Source organism: Stegastes partitus, unplaced genomic scaffold (assembly GCF_000690725.1).
Source record: "Stegastes partitus isolate 25-593 unplaced genomic scaffold, Stegastes_partitus-1.0.2 Scaffold1426, whole genome shotgun sequence".
In the NCBI taxonomy this organism is placed as follows: domain Eukaryota; kingdom Metazoa; phylum Chordata; class Actinopteri; family Pomacentridae; genus Stegastes; species Stegastes partitus.
The window spans coordinates 98827-115866 of record NW_007579157.1 but is presented as its reverse complement, the minus strand read 5'-3'; the positions used below and the strand labels follow the sequence as shown (position 1 = coordinate 115866).

Sequence of the window (17040 nt, the reverse complement as noted above, 5' to 3'; positions counted from 1 at the left end):
ACAGCTGGAGAGAACAGTGTAACCACCAGACCTTGTCAGCAACACTCGGACTCGCTGGTCCACCGCTGCCTGGCACAGATAGATATCTGACAAAGTACCCAGCTGTTTATTGTGCGTCCGTCTTTTCACACTTTCTTATCTTTTGACTGTTAGAAAGTAAGTTAGCAGCAGCCGCAGATGTAAATATTTGGAGCAAAATATTTGCACAATTGCGGCCGACCTGCACGCGAGTAGGTATCACTACACACAGCCAGAGACTGTATTATAATCTGCTGTTTATGCAGGTAAATAGTGCATATCAGTGCACATGAATGCCTTAAATTAATATTGGAATTTTAGGGTTTTTGCATAAATAAATGCTCAGTTTATTGTGTCCAAAATAAACAACTCAAAGCAATTGATTTTCCAGATAAAGACACTAATTTAGAACACATATAGACACTGTAATGTAGAACTATATTTACAGCAGTCTCTGTGTTTATCCATGTTGCTCAGCTCGACTGCAATCACACTTTGTTCCTCAGCAGCGGTCATTCGTACCTCTACAGATTTCAAACCATACTAGTTGTTTACACATTGATTTTTTTTCAGCTAAATTAAGAAAATTAACTCCGTCTGACTGATCCCCGGGAGGCAAACAACCATTAATTGCAGCTTTGGGTTGTACTGAAACCAGTTTTAATACCGACTACTGTGTTTCAAATTCCAGCCCAGCAACAGAGAGAACGTACGAGAAACCCGGTATCTCCCCTGACAGTTCCAGTCTTGATGAGTATTCCTCCTCCGTGTTGTTTTAAGCACAGAAAACTTCTCAAAAAAGCAGCGTCTGGACCGCCATTCAATACTGAATCCACACAAATCGAGAATGACATCACCGCAAAAAGGGACACGTCAGTTTTGTTTTGCAAAAGCGCCTCACATTTTACTCATTTTCGTGCTAAATCTTTCCTACGAGGCCACAAACAGACACAGAGATTACAGCAGAAGCAGATTGTGTTTCTTGTGTATTAGCAATTAGTAGCAAGTGTACTCCTGACAATGAAAAGTGTGCAAGTGTCCCATGGAGGACAGCAGGAACACCTACGAAGAACACTTAACCGGATTGCCTCGTCGTCACTCGTGTAACTCAACTCTAATTATTTTAACGCCGCGGTACTGTTTATTAGCTGTCAATAACATCAGAAGACCAGAACTTTACAAACAAAATGGATCACAAACATAATTTCCTTAACAGTAAAAAAAATAAATAAATAAATAAATAAAGCGACTTAGCAATACTTCCAAAAAAACCAGAACAATGCCCGGCCGGCTGAAGACACGACGGGTGAAAGGCCTGAGAGAAAAGCTGTAGGTACTGAGCCTAAGAAAGACGTACAGAGTTTAAGCTTTAAGAATGTGAAGGAATGGCCCCCAAAGTCTATTCTGAGAATCCTCCAATCGAGTGGCAATCAAACGTGAGAATCTTAACAGCGACTGCCGAGAGGATCCCCATAAACCCTTTACCCCCGCTGCTCACAATGAGTGGCTTTTGTCTGAGGACCTAATAAGTGTATAAATAAAGTTGATCACTTCCCCTGTCAAAGACAGCCTGGAGGGGTTTGGGCTGACATGGATGCAAGGAGGGGAGGTGAAAAGGAGGAAGAAAAAAAAAAAAAAAAAAAAAGCCCCGAGTTGAGTGCCTCTCAGTCCTCTTCCTCGCTTTGACCCGATGGCTTCTCCTGATGTTGAGGTACACAAGTGCAGCTTGGCGGCTCAGCGGTAAAACGTGGAAACAAGGTTGAAGCGCCGCAGGGCACGAGGTCCGGGGGGATGAGGTTAACTCCCCCCCCAAATGACCCTCTCCCACATCTCCACACAAAAGAACTGGCTCCTCTTTTTTGGATTCTTTTAATTAACACTTGCATTGAGGCTCTGAGCATTCAGGGGCCGATACAGGGAAAGAATTTTCTCTCTGCCTCACCCCCCTCCTCCCCTTCAACCCTTTCTCCCTTCTCTAGCCTTCCTTTTCTCCCTCTACCTCTCTCTCTCTCTCTCTTCATTCTTTCTGTGTTTCATTTTTTTTTTTTTCTTTCTTTTCTCGTGTAGGCAGTGTTTGGATTAGGTGTCTGGCTGTGAGTATGAGATAATTACCACTGACAGCTGCACTGAAGGCAACCACAACCACAGTAAACCACCTTACTCCACTATGTCACTTATGGAGCGAGGGAGGAACGGTTAGAGGAGGAAAATGTGACAGTCAAGGGAAGAAAAAAAAAAAAGAGCAGAATAGAGGAAACGACACAGGAGAGCTTTTCTACCGGTGGCCATCAAACCGTATAACTCCCACTCCCACTGCAGTAATGACAGCTGGAACATCAGACACTTAAATCTGAACACCAGCATTTGCTATATTAGTTTTCTCTAAAGCTTGTGCAAAATCAGCTTCAGCATCGGGTGTAACTTTAGATTTTCCTTTGCAATATTTTGAGTACATGTGCATTATTTCACTTTTTGTGCAAAACAGTGTCAATGTATATGTGCAATATTTATTTTATCAGGTGCAATACTTCAATTTGCAAAACTTATATTTCATTATCATGTCTGATACTACGAATAAACTCATTATCATTGTCAGAATTGCTTTTTAGTTTTCTATTCTGGTCGTATTTTAGCTTACTTATTCTTATTCTCAGTCATGTATCGTTCTCATATCTTACTGCTTTTTCACGAGCAAATGCATTTATTTTCATGTTAGGTCTTTTTGGTTTTTCTGAGCGATATCTAGCATATGAATTTTCTTCTGGATTAGAAAAGTCGAATCTAATTTTATCTTAAGATGGGGAGAAACTGTGCAAACAAGCAAAAAACTAACACTTGGTAGGGAGAAGGAATATAGAAAACAAAATAAAAGAGGCAGAGTGAACCTCTTCCTTAATAAGTGTACTTTAAAAATAAATACAGAGCTAAAGGCTAAATAAATGAAGTCGTAGTGGGTATAGAGGTGTTATTTCTGCAGCCTGTGTTGTGCTTTTTTGTTCACACACAGCAGAAGTTAAGGAACAGAAGCATCTTCAGCAAAATACGAACTTCACAGAAAAAAACAACAGTAAGAGAAGAGATAGAAATGGAGACAGAGCGACCAACTCAGTGCTTGAATGTCACCTGAAGGAGGCCAATTGCGCGAGGGAGGGGGCTCCGCCTGAGCTTACTGCTGAGCCCTGTTGCTACGGAAACCACGCCACCGCCTCCCCACCACCACCACCACCACCACCAATAAACCCTTGGTTCCATAGGCCCCTATCAGGTAGAGGAGGATTCCATTAATGCCAGCTGGGAAATGGAGGGAGGTGCTGCCCTACAAGGCGAGGCACCTCCGAGGCTCTGCGGCATTAATACATTAGCAAACACCATGAAACACTGCATAAATGTCAGCAATTACTGGCTGGGAGGAAGGACGGGAGGGTGGGTGGGTGGTGGTGGAGGGGGCGAGGAGATTGGGGGATGCAATAAGGATGTCCCAGCGGCTGTCAATCACGCCAACAGGTGTGGAGGAAGCGCTGCCAATCAAAACAGCTCCAATGAGATGAGGCCGGTCCGGAGAGCTAGAATCGCTGAATTGCTTATGCGAGTAGGAAGGAGGCTCGATCAGCATCTTTCCAACAGCGAAAGAAGCCGATGTCCTGTTGGCCTCTCGAATCAACTGTTGCACGGACCTCTGCCATCATCCTCGGCTCTGTTCGGGGCAACTTTGCCAAAGTCGCAAGAATCAGGAACGGCAGAGCCAGATTATGGTATTTGCAAATAATGCCAGAGTATTTGTTTTAATCTACTTGGAGTAAAATGGATCCCATCAAGTTTTAACTATAGCAAAGTCCAGCATACTTCTCTCTGACTGGGAACTTTTCTAGTGCTTGCAGAAGATCACAACAAATGTGAAAACAAAAAGACGACGTGCTTCCCCAACACAATCCCCCTAGTTGGCTGGTAAATATGTTAAAAGATAGAATAAAATCATAGAATTTAAACCAGTACTGCCAACAACTAATAGACAGCTGACACTTTTATGCTTTGGAAAGTCAAATGCTTTGGGTAAATGTCACACTGGGGACTGACAGACTTGAATTATTTATAATATATTTAGCAAGGAGCCCCGTGAAGGACTGAGGCTCTGCCCCAATGTCAATGGATGGATGGATGGATGGATGGACGGATGGACAGATGGATGGATGGATGGATGGATATATATATAAACATAAAGCAAGAAAAGAAAAACTGGAATCGGGATTGTTTTACATTCTTACAACCAAATTAGATGATCACAGTAGCAGCAAGTAAACAAATTTGAAACTAACTTTTAAAAAATGTGCAAAAAATTAAAATTTTGCCAAAAAAAGGCCATAAAGGAGGCGCCATGCATGGTTGCAGATGAAGCAGGAAACAAAACCAGCTAAAAAACTGGACAAAGAAGATAAAACACGCAAAATTTTAGCAATCTACAAGAGAAAAATAGAGAAATCTTCAGGATTTCTTTTAAATGGGTAAAGTTAAAATCATTCTTTTTCCTGAAGACGACGAAAGAATCAAACGTTTCATTCGTGTGAATTAAAATGCTGAACATCTCCTATGAAGCACATAAATTAGCTGTTTTTCTTGCAAAGCCAAAAACCACCTCGAGCGAGTGTTTTTTTGTGCACACTTTTTGCCATTTCCATTAACTTTTTTAATGCCATACTTCAAAAATTCACATAATTGAAACACAGCTCAAGCTAAAGTGGATAAATGTTTTAAAACGTGGTGTTATTATTATTTACATACTCTGTATAATACACTAAGAATTATTCAAATTACTTATTGGCCAAAGTTAACAAAAGCTACTTGCAAAAAAAAAAGAAAGAAATGAGCATCACCTCACTTTGCTACTGCTTTGTGCCACTTCCACTTCCTCTCACCTCCTTCAGTTTTACAATAACAGTGCTCTGAATAAACGGATCTGTTGTTCGCCGCCACTTGAGCATTACGCATCCTGATCCAATTTCAATTCTCCTCAAGACCTTGACTAATTCGGAGCACAATAAACAATGAGACACATTGAGCGGACAGTATCAGGGCGGTGACGCAACACCTAACTACCAGTTTCCCTGAAAGGTGAGAATTTCTGTCTGACAAACTATTCTCTTACGCTCCAACAATACGTGACATAATTGAACTAACACTGCAGCAACTCAAATAACTTTCTCAGAACGCAAGGATAACTGACAGAAGAAACTGATCCGCCGAGCTCGTCGATTAATTAGATGAACTGTGGTACAAAAATGTACTTTGCAAAAAGCTACAAACTCCACTACAGCAGCTGTACTAGAACACTTTCACAGTAGGTTCTGGGTATTTTTAATATGGTTGCCAAAAGAATGACAGAGTTTCTGCATCAATAGCAAAATTATACTCATCTGAAATCTACAGAAACATTTATTTTTATATATTTAAACCAAATATTACGATATTTTTATTTATTGCTGGAGCTTTACTTCAATAAAATGCTATTTAACATTGACAAAATTGACACATAGGTGAGATAACAACCAAGAATTCATTTGAAAAACATACATTTTCAAAGCAAAGTTTCCAAATTTGGTGCTACAGATACAGCTTGGTGCAGTAAATTATTGCGGTTGGATTCCCACCCCGACGCGCAGCGTGGACAATAAGGGAGGCACATTTGCAAATATGCACACACAAGCGTAAATGCACAGGTAAACACAGTGATATCACACACTCCAAGGCAAAGCAGAGTTAAGTAGTAATCGATTCCACCGCGAGTGGGATAGTGTGCGGAGCTAAACGTAATCTGGGGCCTCTGGCTGCCATGTTTATTGGCCCAAACCCCAGGAGATGAGACTGGGCTAATGAGCTAGACGCTAACACTGGCTCCCTTAGCCGCCCGCGAGGCCAGCCAAGACCTGGGCTTTCTCTGTTAATACCTTCAGACGTTTCAATAAGAGGGCTATGGCGAGTGCAGAGGCCATTATTACACTTCTGTCTCTTCTCTATGCTTTTTAATATCTCCTCATACAGGAAACACAGACGCCGCAGATGTGTGTTCGCCGAGGGCTGACCGGGCCCGCGACGCCACAATGAGCTGAAATCTATTCATGATCCCTGGACGTCATATCCACAGCTACCTTTGGGAAGACGGGCTGAGGCCCACTGATAACACAGTTGATAAAAATTCAAAGATAAAAAAAATGCAATTTAGAAGTTATTCTTACATATCTGAGCATTAAACTGAGGTCGCACGGTGATGGAATTCACAAACAAGCCTGCATTTGTAGTTTTTAGCGGTTGGATTACATGTTTTTCGCAAATGATGAGATGCTTTTATATCGTTTTAAAATGTTCAAGGACAAGCAGAAATGAAATCACTAATTATTTTAATATTTTGAGCAAGGCCTTTAATATCCTAAAAACATCAAAATAACAGTGAAAATGTTTTAATGTAAAGGCCAAAAAAAAGCAATTAATTACTGGAAAGAAAATCTGAAGAATGGTTCCCTTCCCTGTCTGTTTTTGCAGAACGAACACATATTCCTAGCAGGAGGACACGCCTAACATACTGAACAGTGTGTGAAAAATGTTTGTGGTTAGCTCTTTTCCTCTGTGAGTGTGAACAGGGAAGTCATAAAGCACAAGCTGTATCTTGTGGCTTGCGAGCCTGAAGAGTAAATCATTCGGCGCAGTAATACGGGAGCACATTCACTCAAAACTGGGGTCAGTCGTTGCGCCACATGCCCACAATGTGCTTTCAGATTTGCAGTGAGATTTGTATTTCTGTGGCAATCCCGGGCTGTTTACTGATCACATAATTGGAAGTCTACAAAGATAATGCTAACAATGGTAAATCTGCATCGTAGCAGTATGGTTTGTTCGGTGGTTACTGGCTTTACAATTGGCTGCTCTGAGCTGTCATGGAACAAAATAAAGCAAACAATCTTCTGTAGTGTAAAAGGATACATAACCTTTTATCTGTCGCCCTTTCATGCACGCATTAATGGGCGAAAAATGCGTTTGCTTTCACTGCTAATCTTAAAAGCTTTACTTGGTCTCGTAAAAACAGGTGCAGTCATTGTTCATTCATTTTTGAAATACGAGTAACGGATATAATAGACTGTATCCACCGTAGCGCTGCATAAAGAAAACCGTTTATCCTTATTAATCACAACTGTGCACATCCAGTACTAGCGTAGCACGCATACGACAACGTATGAAAAACAAAAAGAAGAGAGAAACAAAGTCAACACCAATACTCCAAACCAAACAACAATCACATAGATCTAAAAGGAAGACGTTAGCCGGGGGTTAACACAAGAATGTGTGCCCAACAGCTCCTCAATGTAGCATGATAAACCATCCCAAACAATTAGCATGGGAACACATATGCTGTCAAAGAAGGGGTGAGACAAAAGGGGTCAGAGGTTCCTCAAGGTTCTGTATGAGGGCCGCCTCTGATCAGCTTGACTGTGTGCGGCGTGAATGGCTGGGAAGAGCAACCCTGGGATGGGAGAGGTCAGCGGGACTCAATGATGTGAGCTTTAATGTCCACAGATAGAGGACACGGGATGGGAACCGTCTTTGACATCTTAATTAGCTCCAACATCTCACTCTCATGCTTCTGACAGATGGTTTTGGCACAGATTCGCGGAGGGTGTGGAACAGTTTCCGCTGCAACTCGCAATTATGACAATAATGTAAATTAACAACGTGTAAATTCTGCACTTTAATCTGTGCAGGATATCTGATTGTCTTTAAGTGTTTGATCCAAGAGGCAACATATAGGCAGAGAAGCAAAGGGGAGAGGGACGGCATTTGTCAACAAGTGTTAATTTTTGATTGCATTTTTAGTGTTCTTACAGAATCATCAGATGCTGATGCGGGCCATCCCTCCCACTGCTGATGCCGGACTGGGATGTTGGTCAAGTCTGAAATGTTCCTTTTCACCTGCGAACAGAAGAAAGTTAAAATTATTGCTGTGTCGTTACGATGCATAACTCAGACAAACACAAAGGCAAGCAGCTCAACAAGGAGCATCAATATCTGTCTTTACAATTCTCGACAATCCTACAATCGAGTGGAAAATATTCCTACAGTTGCTTCAGCACAAGGTTGTAATTTTAGCGGTTATTCTCCATTCAGAAGCAAAGGGGGGAAACTAGGATGGAGGCAGAGAATGAAGGAGGACATGAGTCAAAAGGAGGGAGGAGAAGAAGAAAAAAAAATAAAAAAGACAGCCAGTGTTATCAGCATTCTTCAGATGCCACAGCTAATTCCCAGCAACAACAGCCCCACGCTCTGAAATGAACAGTATTTCTCTTCTCCCATTCATGCGCGGACGCTGTATCTGCATCACTTAATAACATTCCTTGCTTTTAAACAGTTAGCAGCCAGCAGCGCCTGTCCCACCAAGCGCCGCGTTACACCGTCCAGCGGGTTGTTGGTTTAAAGCCCTAACGCCAGCCTGATGTGCGCCAGTCGAAGGTGATCAAAGCCCCCGTCGGCGTCTGAGCACTGGCGGCCATGGATTCTGGCGCATTTGTTCGGCAGAAATCTGCCGTTCGGGCCCGCGGGGCTGGACACTGATGCTGAGAAAACTACCCATTGTGGAGCAGAGATCCCTCCATACACGGCACAAATCCCGTCTTTGTAAAAAGCACTGAGGAGAGATGGATCCTTGGACATATTCACGGCTGCTGATCACGGAGGTGGAAACTTAAAGAACGCTACAAACACAGAGTCAAAGCCACTCGCAGGCAAAGCAGGAAAGCATCTGCAAAACACTGAACTGTAAAGATTAGGGGGGCAGACTTTGCTTAATGCTCCTTATTACCACACTTTGCGTCTGTATGTACTCGGTGTACTCGTGTGGCTGTCTGGGAGCACAAACAGAAATAATTAGATTTAAATTCATCCTCTTTTTTTTTTTCTTTTTTTTTTTCAAGGACACTGTAAATATTTTATCTAAGTTATCAAACCCTCACAGAAATTATATGTTATTTGTGCTGGGCCTAGCAGAGCAAAGCAATTCACAGTACAAACAAGCAGGGAGAAAAAAATAAAAGAACAATAATAAATGAGTGGCACAGTCCATCCTTTGTCTTTCTGTCGTAAATCCCACACCACACTGCTCGGTGCCTATCCTTATGAAGAGAAGCTATGGCCAGGATAGCAGGCTGGGGTCAAAGCGGGTGGCCAGTGTTATTACAGAGTGTAATATCTATGTTTGACCAGCCAGACTACAGGGATTTGACTGACCGGCTGGCCGGCCGATGAATAGAGGGGAAAAGGGAGGAAAGGAGAGGCATAAACACTAGTAATGAAGAGGCTGCAGTCAGAGGTTAAAGCAGCATCAGAGAAACAACAAACTAACGCCCACCACAGAGAGAGTGAAGGTGAGAGGTGGAGAAGGAGGAGAGTGGGGGACAGACAGTGAAGGAGACACCTGGCTGAGGACAATCTGATCCCATCTCACCGCAGAAAGAAAACACGGCTACACGGCAGGCCTGCCCACCTGAAACTACACCGGCAGAGTCGCTGAGTCCTCCCCGGACACAGCAAAAATATGGGAGCCATGATGAGAATCTGACGAAGCCTTATGAAAGAAAAACATTAAAAATATATATATATAGCAACCTAAAACTGGGGTGACAGAAATGCTTTAACTTCTCCAGGTAGCTGAGCTTTTTTGTTACAGAGAACTGCATGCGTTGGCCACAGCAGCCATCATACATGGAGCAATACTGTCTAATGCTGCCCCCTGTCTACCACAACAGACACCTCACCAATAAGTTAGATTGCAACAAATTAAAACAATTAGATTTAATCCTCCACTCTGAGTGAGACACTTCAGATCACAAACACCTATTTTTAATTATAAACTAAAACCTCTTTGACCTTTAACAAAGGTCAGAGTGTCTTTATGTGGCACCGGGAAGTTAGAAGTACTGGGAAAAGTATCCACAAAACTGACATACAGAAGCTAAAATGTAAAGGCGGCGTGTTCAACAGAGCGGAGCGGGACTTATATGAAAGTCTAATAACTCAGTGCTGCTGATTCGTGTGTAGCTGTTCACGCCGAGATGAGGCAGGGGTGTACGAGCCAGTTATACACAACATTAGCGAGCCTGGCTGTGGTGCTGAGCTGCTGGGCAATACGCCTCACGGCAAAATTAATGATCCAATCATTGTAAATGCCAATTGCCTGTAATCCCTGGCTGGAAGCAAATCAAAGAGAAGGAAAGGTTTCCGTTAAACAGTCACAAGCTCTCTCTCTCTTGCTCTCTTTCTTCATCTCCCCGAGGCACCAGATGCCTTTCTTTCATTCCCTTTTCGATCCAACCTTCCTTTTCTCAGCTCTGTAGCCCCTGTCTGCATTCGGTTCCTATATGTCTCCCAGCTGCAGAGCAGGGATGGGGCCCAGGCCCAGCCCCGGGGGGCAGTAGACGAGGGAAATCCCCAGGACAACTGGTCTGGTCACGGACAACGCAGGACCCAGCAGCCATCCCTATTCTACCCTCTACTTCCCTGGCAAACATTTGCTCTCCAGCTTAGCTCAGAAGCTAGCCAGCAACTTACCCCCACACTCTTGTCTGGTAATGCCAATCAGAGTCTACACAGCCTTGAGTTCTAGAGATGGAGAAGAAAGAAGGTGGAAAAGGGACACTGGGAGAGAGAGATGGAGAATGAAGGGATAGAAAGGGAGGGGTAAGGGCAGTTCCCTGAGAGCCACAAGGCAAAGCCAGAGTCTTTGGCAAAGACAAACAAGAAGACAAGACTCCATCCCCATTGATATGCACAAGCAGGGACCATCGGTTAGTCTTCACCTAAGACAAAAGCGAGAATGGGGAGAGAAAGGTGCTCTGTGGTGGAGTCCATATGTGTGAGTGGACACAGTATGAGCAGAAAGGGAGTCAGACGGGCTGAATATGGTGTTACTTCTTTGTTGCACTCTTAAGTCTTTTTAAATTAACAGAAATACACGCTGCTTCTTCTTGGTGTCTTTTATTATTGTTTTCATGTGAGAATTTTCCCAAATCTAATGTCTCAACCTACAGCGACGTCACTCTTGTTAATCACAGCTACTGTTTGACTCTCTTTGGTGACTGTACTTGCACCTGTGGCTGGAAAACAAACTTTTTTTTTTAACAGTCCCAACACGGTGTATGCATATGATATTTGCAGGTTAAAGTTCTGGGTCTCATTTTCACTGCAGGGGGGCCTTGAGATGCCTAAAGACAAGCATGTGTAAGGAAAAGACCACGACATGGAGGCCTGTTTAAGCCCACATTGTCCCCTCTCTATCCCCTATGGCCTCTTACAGCACCCCCACCAAGCCAACAGTCCTTCGGCTCCTTTCTGTGTCCATGGTTCCTCCCTCCCACACCACAGGGACCCCTCCCCAGTGTTTGTAATCCCAGCAGAAACACTTAAGGTTCACAGTGGGTGCTCATCAAAACCATCTGCCTGAGGAGAGAGTGAGAGAGAGAAAAAGGAGTGATGACGAGGGGAGGAGGAAAACCAGAGGGCGAGGAAGGAGAGAGGAGAGAAGTCCAGGGACGCCAAGCTGCCTCCAGTTCAGATGCCGGTCGTACTAATCTGTTCAATTAGCACCATTACAAGTCCTGCAAGTCGCCTGATTATTATTAGTGTAATCTTCATCCAGGTCCGAACGCAGCGGCTGCAGCGAGACCTTTTACTGTTGCCTGACAGTAAATAATGGGTCTGGATGTAAAACGACAACAAAAGGCTAGAAATCAAAATGATGTCGAAATGCTTCACGAATCAGAACAACTGAAGACAAAAATATTTCCAACCTGATACATATAAAGCCAATAATAACTCTGTGTTGGGTCTAATGCTGCTTCACTGTCTCAGATTTTGTTCACTTATTGGCTATTTGGGTCCCAAAATGTAGTTCTGCAAAACATTTTAGTTGAATTTTGAGAATTTCCTGTTTTTAGAGCTTTAAATTTTTGTACTTTACCCTCAAAAAATGTCATAGATGTGAAGCCATTTCAGGGTTTAAATATCTCCAGAAATATAACTAAAACAGATCTTTAAAAAAAATAAAAAACTTCAGTGAATGTTTAAATAATGATCCTAAACAATGGGAATAAGGACGAAATTTTCAAATGTAGGTGGCATTGTAACCCTAGGAAGTCCTAAGTGTGTGTGTATATATATATATATATATATATATGTGTGTGTGTGTGTGTGTGGATTTATCCCCATTTCCTACTAAAATACAGTCTTGTTTTTTTTTTTCTACGAATAAAAAATTGTTTTTGAGACCTCTAGCTTATTTAGAATTTGACATATGGAAAGTATGGCAAGACAAAGTGCCAGTTATTTACTATTTTGACAAAATACTGACATGGGCTCATTCGTAGGACCCCAGAAACTGGTGTGCATAGGAGTCTATATATCGCCATCATATGTGCAAAATGACATGTTGCTCTTCTGTTGTCAACATGGGGAAGTTTAATAACATATGAGGGTTATTTTGCCTTATTGAATGTTAAAATAAATATCCATGAAATTAATACTGAACAGACAAACTGATGAATTAAATTTCTGAAGATACTGAACCTCTGAAATGGCTACCCAGCTGTTTTCTAAAAATTAAGATTACAGAATTTCCCAGTAAGGTATTACTGAGAGCGGGGCTTCGGTATCCTACCTGATCAGTCTTTGGGGAGTGTATTTCCGCTCACCTGTGACAGCAGGCTACACGCTGTGAATAATAAATGACGCCTGCTCAGGTCTCCTTCTCCGCGGGAGGTTAGAGTAGGACAATATAGGGCAGTAATGTATGTGTCTTTGTGTAGGCGAGTGCTGCTTTGAACTCATACGAGGCCAAACATTGACACAGACGCACACGCTCGCTCATCTGCATAGGCAAGCAGGCGCACACTTATATTTCCCTGCTCCTTAACCTTTAATCCATTTGCAGCTGTGATAGTAATAACCACTGGACAGGGAGGTGCGCTGCCTCCACACCAGGTCCAGGACGAGCAACGATAAATATTTCATACGCTGCCAAATCTACTGTTTAGTTTCAGATGAGTAAAATGAATGGACTCTGTCTCTTTCCGTGGCTCCCGCATTCCTAGATCAAACAATGTTCAGTCATTTAAACTGCCTTCCAGACTGCCGAGAGAGAGAAAGACGAGGGGGAAAAAGACGCGGCATCGGGGGGAGCGAAAGAGGGGGTTGTACCAAACCGCAGCTGTGAGAGTAATTATGTGCTCTGAAATGTGATCATTTGTGATGAATAATGAATCGATGGCTGAGATAGACTAGCAATGTTTGGCAAATGGAATGAAAGCCGCGTTACGGGAAACCAGAATCAGGTACGATAATATTATGCAGAGTCTGGGGGTGCGGTACGGAGAAGTTTTGTGTGCGTCTGAGCGCAGAGAGTGACTTTGTGACGTCCTGTACCGGTCCGTGTTTACGTGCAGCGGGGGCGTCTTACCTCCTGTATGGTTCTGGAGCCGGGGAAGTTGAGGTTGTAGTCCCTCTGAGCCTCACGGTGGCTGATGACCAGCAGGAAGTTCTGGTTTAACGACTCTTGGAGAGCACTGAATGAGGAAGGGAACAGGAATTAAACACAGTAAGGACACCGTGAAGGACAACAGAGTGATTGATGCAGGCGAGTAAGAGAGGCAAAACACAGTAATGATGCAGGAATTGGCCAACGAAAAACAAACATTATCACTAAGAGAGTCAAGTGTAGGGCAAGCTGAAACTTGTCGAGCAGTGGTAGCCTGCCGGCCCACGGGGAGGTGGGTGCTTCCTCAGGGGGCCGGTCGCCCTCTTTACCGGCTGTGTCTTAACAAGCCTGGCCAGAGCTACGCTCGGCACAGCAGGCCTCCACAGCTATGACCACCTGCACAAAAACAGCATGGAGTCCATCTATCTGCCTCACTGCTAACACACCTGGAGGCTGCTGAGACCCAGGAGAGCCTTCAGCACCTTCCTAACGGCAAAGCTTAAAGATGCCGTATAAGCAGGACCGTACTGGGACTTAGCATACAGTCGAACAAACTCTCTCAGATCTGATGTGCTTCACAGTCAGGTGGACTTCTGGCTGTCAGTGGCTTTATTTTTAGTTTTGAAAGCAGTTCCAAATCCTTGTTGTGTTGTACAGACGCCCAGTGCTCACAATGTTCATATTACTAAACAAAAATGTCAGCAGTGCCACAATAGTGCCGTCTTAGCGAATTTTAGCCCCTTAGCATGCTAATACAGACCATAGACTGTACATAGCAGATGGATGTGGCTACAGTGACATCATCACTACTTCCTGGTTGTCATGTTGGAGTTTTTGGAGCCAGAATATCTGGATCCAGAGAGGAGTTAGCGGTTGGACTGGCTGAGAACCCACCTGTACTATGTGAAGCATATGATGACCAGACATGTCAATCAAACGGCCACGTTCCAAAACGTCACCAACTTTTGAGGCCTTTTATTTTTATTTATGAAATTATTTTCAGACCGACTAATAGAATAATGTTTAGACGGAGGCACTTAAACCAACAAAATCATGATGACTTGTAGAAAAAATCTATTAACTCAGCTGTTGGTGATTATTTTTGAATGGGAGTCTATTGGAACCAGAGGTTTTTGGAGCCAGAGCCTAGAGGCGCTCAGTGGTATTGCACGTTTAGACACTTTGGAATTGGCTTTACTTTTCAAAGCTGGTTATTAAATCCATCTTTTTTTTAAATACACTATGATGCAGACACAGTTACTGTAAACTGAGATGCTGTTGGCAGGTCATTGGTGTTGCTCCTCAACTATGCAGATTCTAGCAAGAATATTTCGTCAATTTTAATTTAAAAAAATCAACAGTACTAATACATAGAAGCACAATAAATACAATGGGGAGGAAAAGAAATTGAATAAAGACAACATCAGCCAATGGAAGTCCATCATAATCTGTTAAAATGGCAATAATTAGTATTTTTTCCTTCTCAAAGCGAGACCAATGACCACGAGCAGAAAGCCAAAGCGAGGAGGTGTTTCCAGGTAACCACCGCTCTGAGATGTTGTTGCTGGAACGGCACCAGCAGCTCGCTCGGTAACTTACAGCCGTGTCAGAGACGCAGTGTTAGAGAAGAGGAGGTGGGGGAATCAACTTTTGGAAGCTTCATTTACAATAAGCTGCGAGGTTAAGTAGCGTTTTGAGCAAACGCTGGGTCTGTGAGGCTGAATAGCAATGGGAGGCTTAAAGGCCGAAACAGGCACTTAATCAGGGCTCAGAACCCAAGGAGAGGAGGAAGAGTTGAGAGAAAAGAGAGGGATGAGGGAATTAATATGTAGCGCACACATTAATTATGCAATCACACCCTTAATCTGCGCAGATCTGGACGAGCTTATGTTAACAGAAGCTCAAATTTACTGTAATGACAGCATATTTACATTGACTAAAACTACGAAATCAATATGTAAATGTAATGTTTGTTGTAGCTAACTGGAGAAGATTGGAAATGTGTGGAGTGGGAAGGATGGATGCATATGTAATAGGGCTGAGCAGAAGGATGAGGGAGATGTGTGTGCATGCGTGAGAGAGAGAGAGAGCGAGAGAGAGGGAAGAGAAATGGAAGGGGTAGGGACACATAAATAAGGATCTAGCTAATATCACGATTATGTTTGGACACAGTCCCGAGCTGCTGCTGGCAGGCAGCGAGACTCCTAAATAGGCAGAGATAGAGGGTAAACTGAGTGGAAGTGTTACTCTGTCCTTCCAAGCAAAGAAGGAACATCTTATCAGTCATTTATGGCAGGCCGACGAGCCATTTGGTGTGTGCGTGGGTGGAGTTCTGTTCAAGATTTACTTTGGAAAATCAGATCACTCATTGTGCTCTATAGTACAAATATAGCTACTTAAAATATCAAATGCACTCAGAGGGGGAATAACTGCCATTCATAGTGAGTCATCTCCTTGTCATTTCCCATCTGTCTAAAGAGGCCTGCTGGTTCATATATAAACAGAACAACCATGTTTCAAGTCTAATATCCCTTTGTCTGGACCGCTTTCACCACTGGTGTTTTCAAAGCTGCTGTCTTCTGGGCAGGCCCCTCCAGCAGCACAGGATTGAACGTTGGATGTCTCACTGTTTGCTTCTGCCTTCAGAGGTCTCTTTCTCACTCAACACACACACTCGGTGACATCCAGGTCGGCCCGCAACATCTCTGGAGGCACTTGACATGGCATAAGGGTGCCGAGAGGAAAATGTCATTTAACTTTATGGACAGCAAAAACGGAGCGTTCTGCAGGGGGAGAAGAGCAGGCTAAACAGATTGGTTTCATTCTGAGGTAAGCCCATCGCCTAAGCTGCGAGTCCCCGCGGCGCAGAGCAGACTCTAGACCTTATTAAACTAGCACTGCCAGACACAGAGATGCACACGCACGCTCACAATGTGACATGTGCCTGCAAAACACAAATACCCATACACACACACACACACACACTATCCTGCACACAATCTCGCCAAACCCCTCGCCGACGTACACCGTGCTGCGTGTTTTAACTGCTTAGAACACTTGAAAGCACACTGACCAGGAGATTACATGCTTACTGACCTTGCCTCTAATACGCACAGAGGAGGTCATGAGGCACACACAAGGTCTCCTTACCTCCTCCACATTTTGCATCCGCAACAAAGCAGAAAAATGCGAAACCGTTCAGGCTCTGCTCTGTTTTGGTCTGCCATCTTGTCCCAAAGTTAATTAGCATGCTAACTGTTGGAGCCTTCCCACCAGGTTTGCTTTAAGCTAACCGGCTAGCTACCGTCTCCCTGAAAGCGTTTGAGCTGACACACACACAGAGGGAGAGGTGAGGGAAGAGGCAGCCGCCATTTAAAAAAAAAAAAAGCACACACACACACACAAAACCTAATGAATCATTTTTGCAATTTCAAATTTCGTCAAGAGTTCAAATTAAAATAACCTTTCATTGGCAAACATGCTTGCCGAGAGCTGGAGCGGAGAATAAACAAGAAAGG

General features: G+C 43.4%; 1 protein-coding gene across 1 annotated transcript in view; it reads right to left on the bottom strand.

Moving 5' to 3' along the window:
- Nucleotides 1-17040, bottom strand: part of faf1 (Fas (TNFRSF6) associated factor 1) — a 71525-nt gene that overhangs the window by 36910 nt on the left and 17575 nt on the right. Inside the window, exons 7-8 of the mRNA XM_008299504.1 lie at nucleotides 13505-13610; nucleotides 7885-7971 (exon numbers count right to left, since the gene is read on the bottom strand). Coding sequence (XP_008297726.1) covers nucleotides 7885-7971; nucleotides 13505-13610 — 193 coding nt within the window. The remainder of the gene's footprint in view (nucleotides 1-7884; nucleotides 7972-13504; nucleotides 13611-17040) is intronic.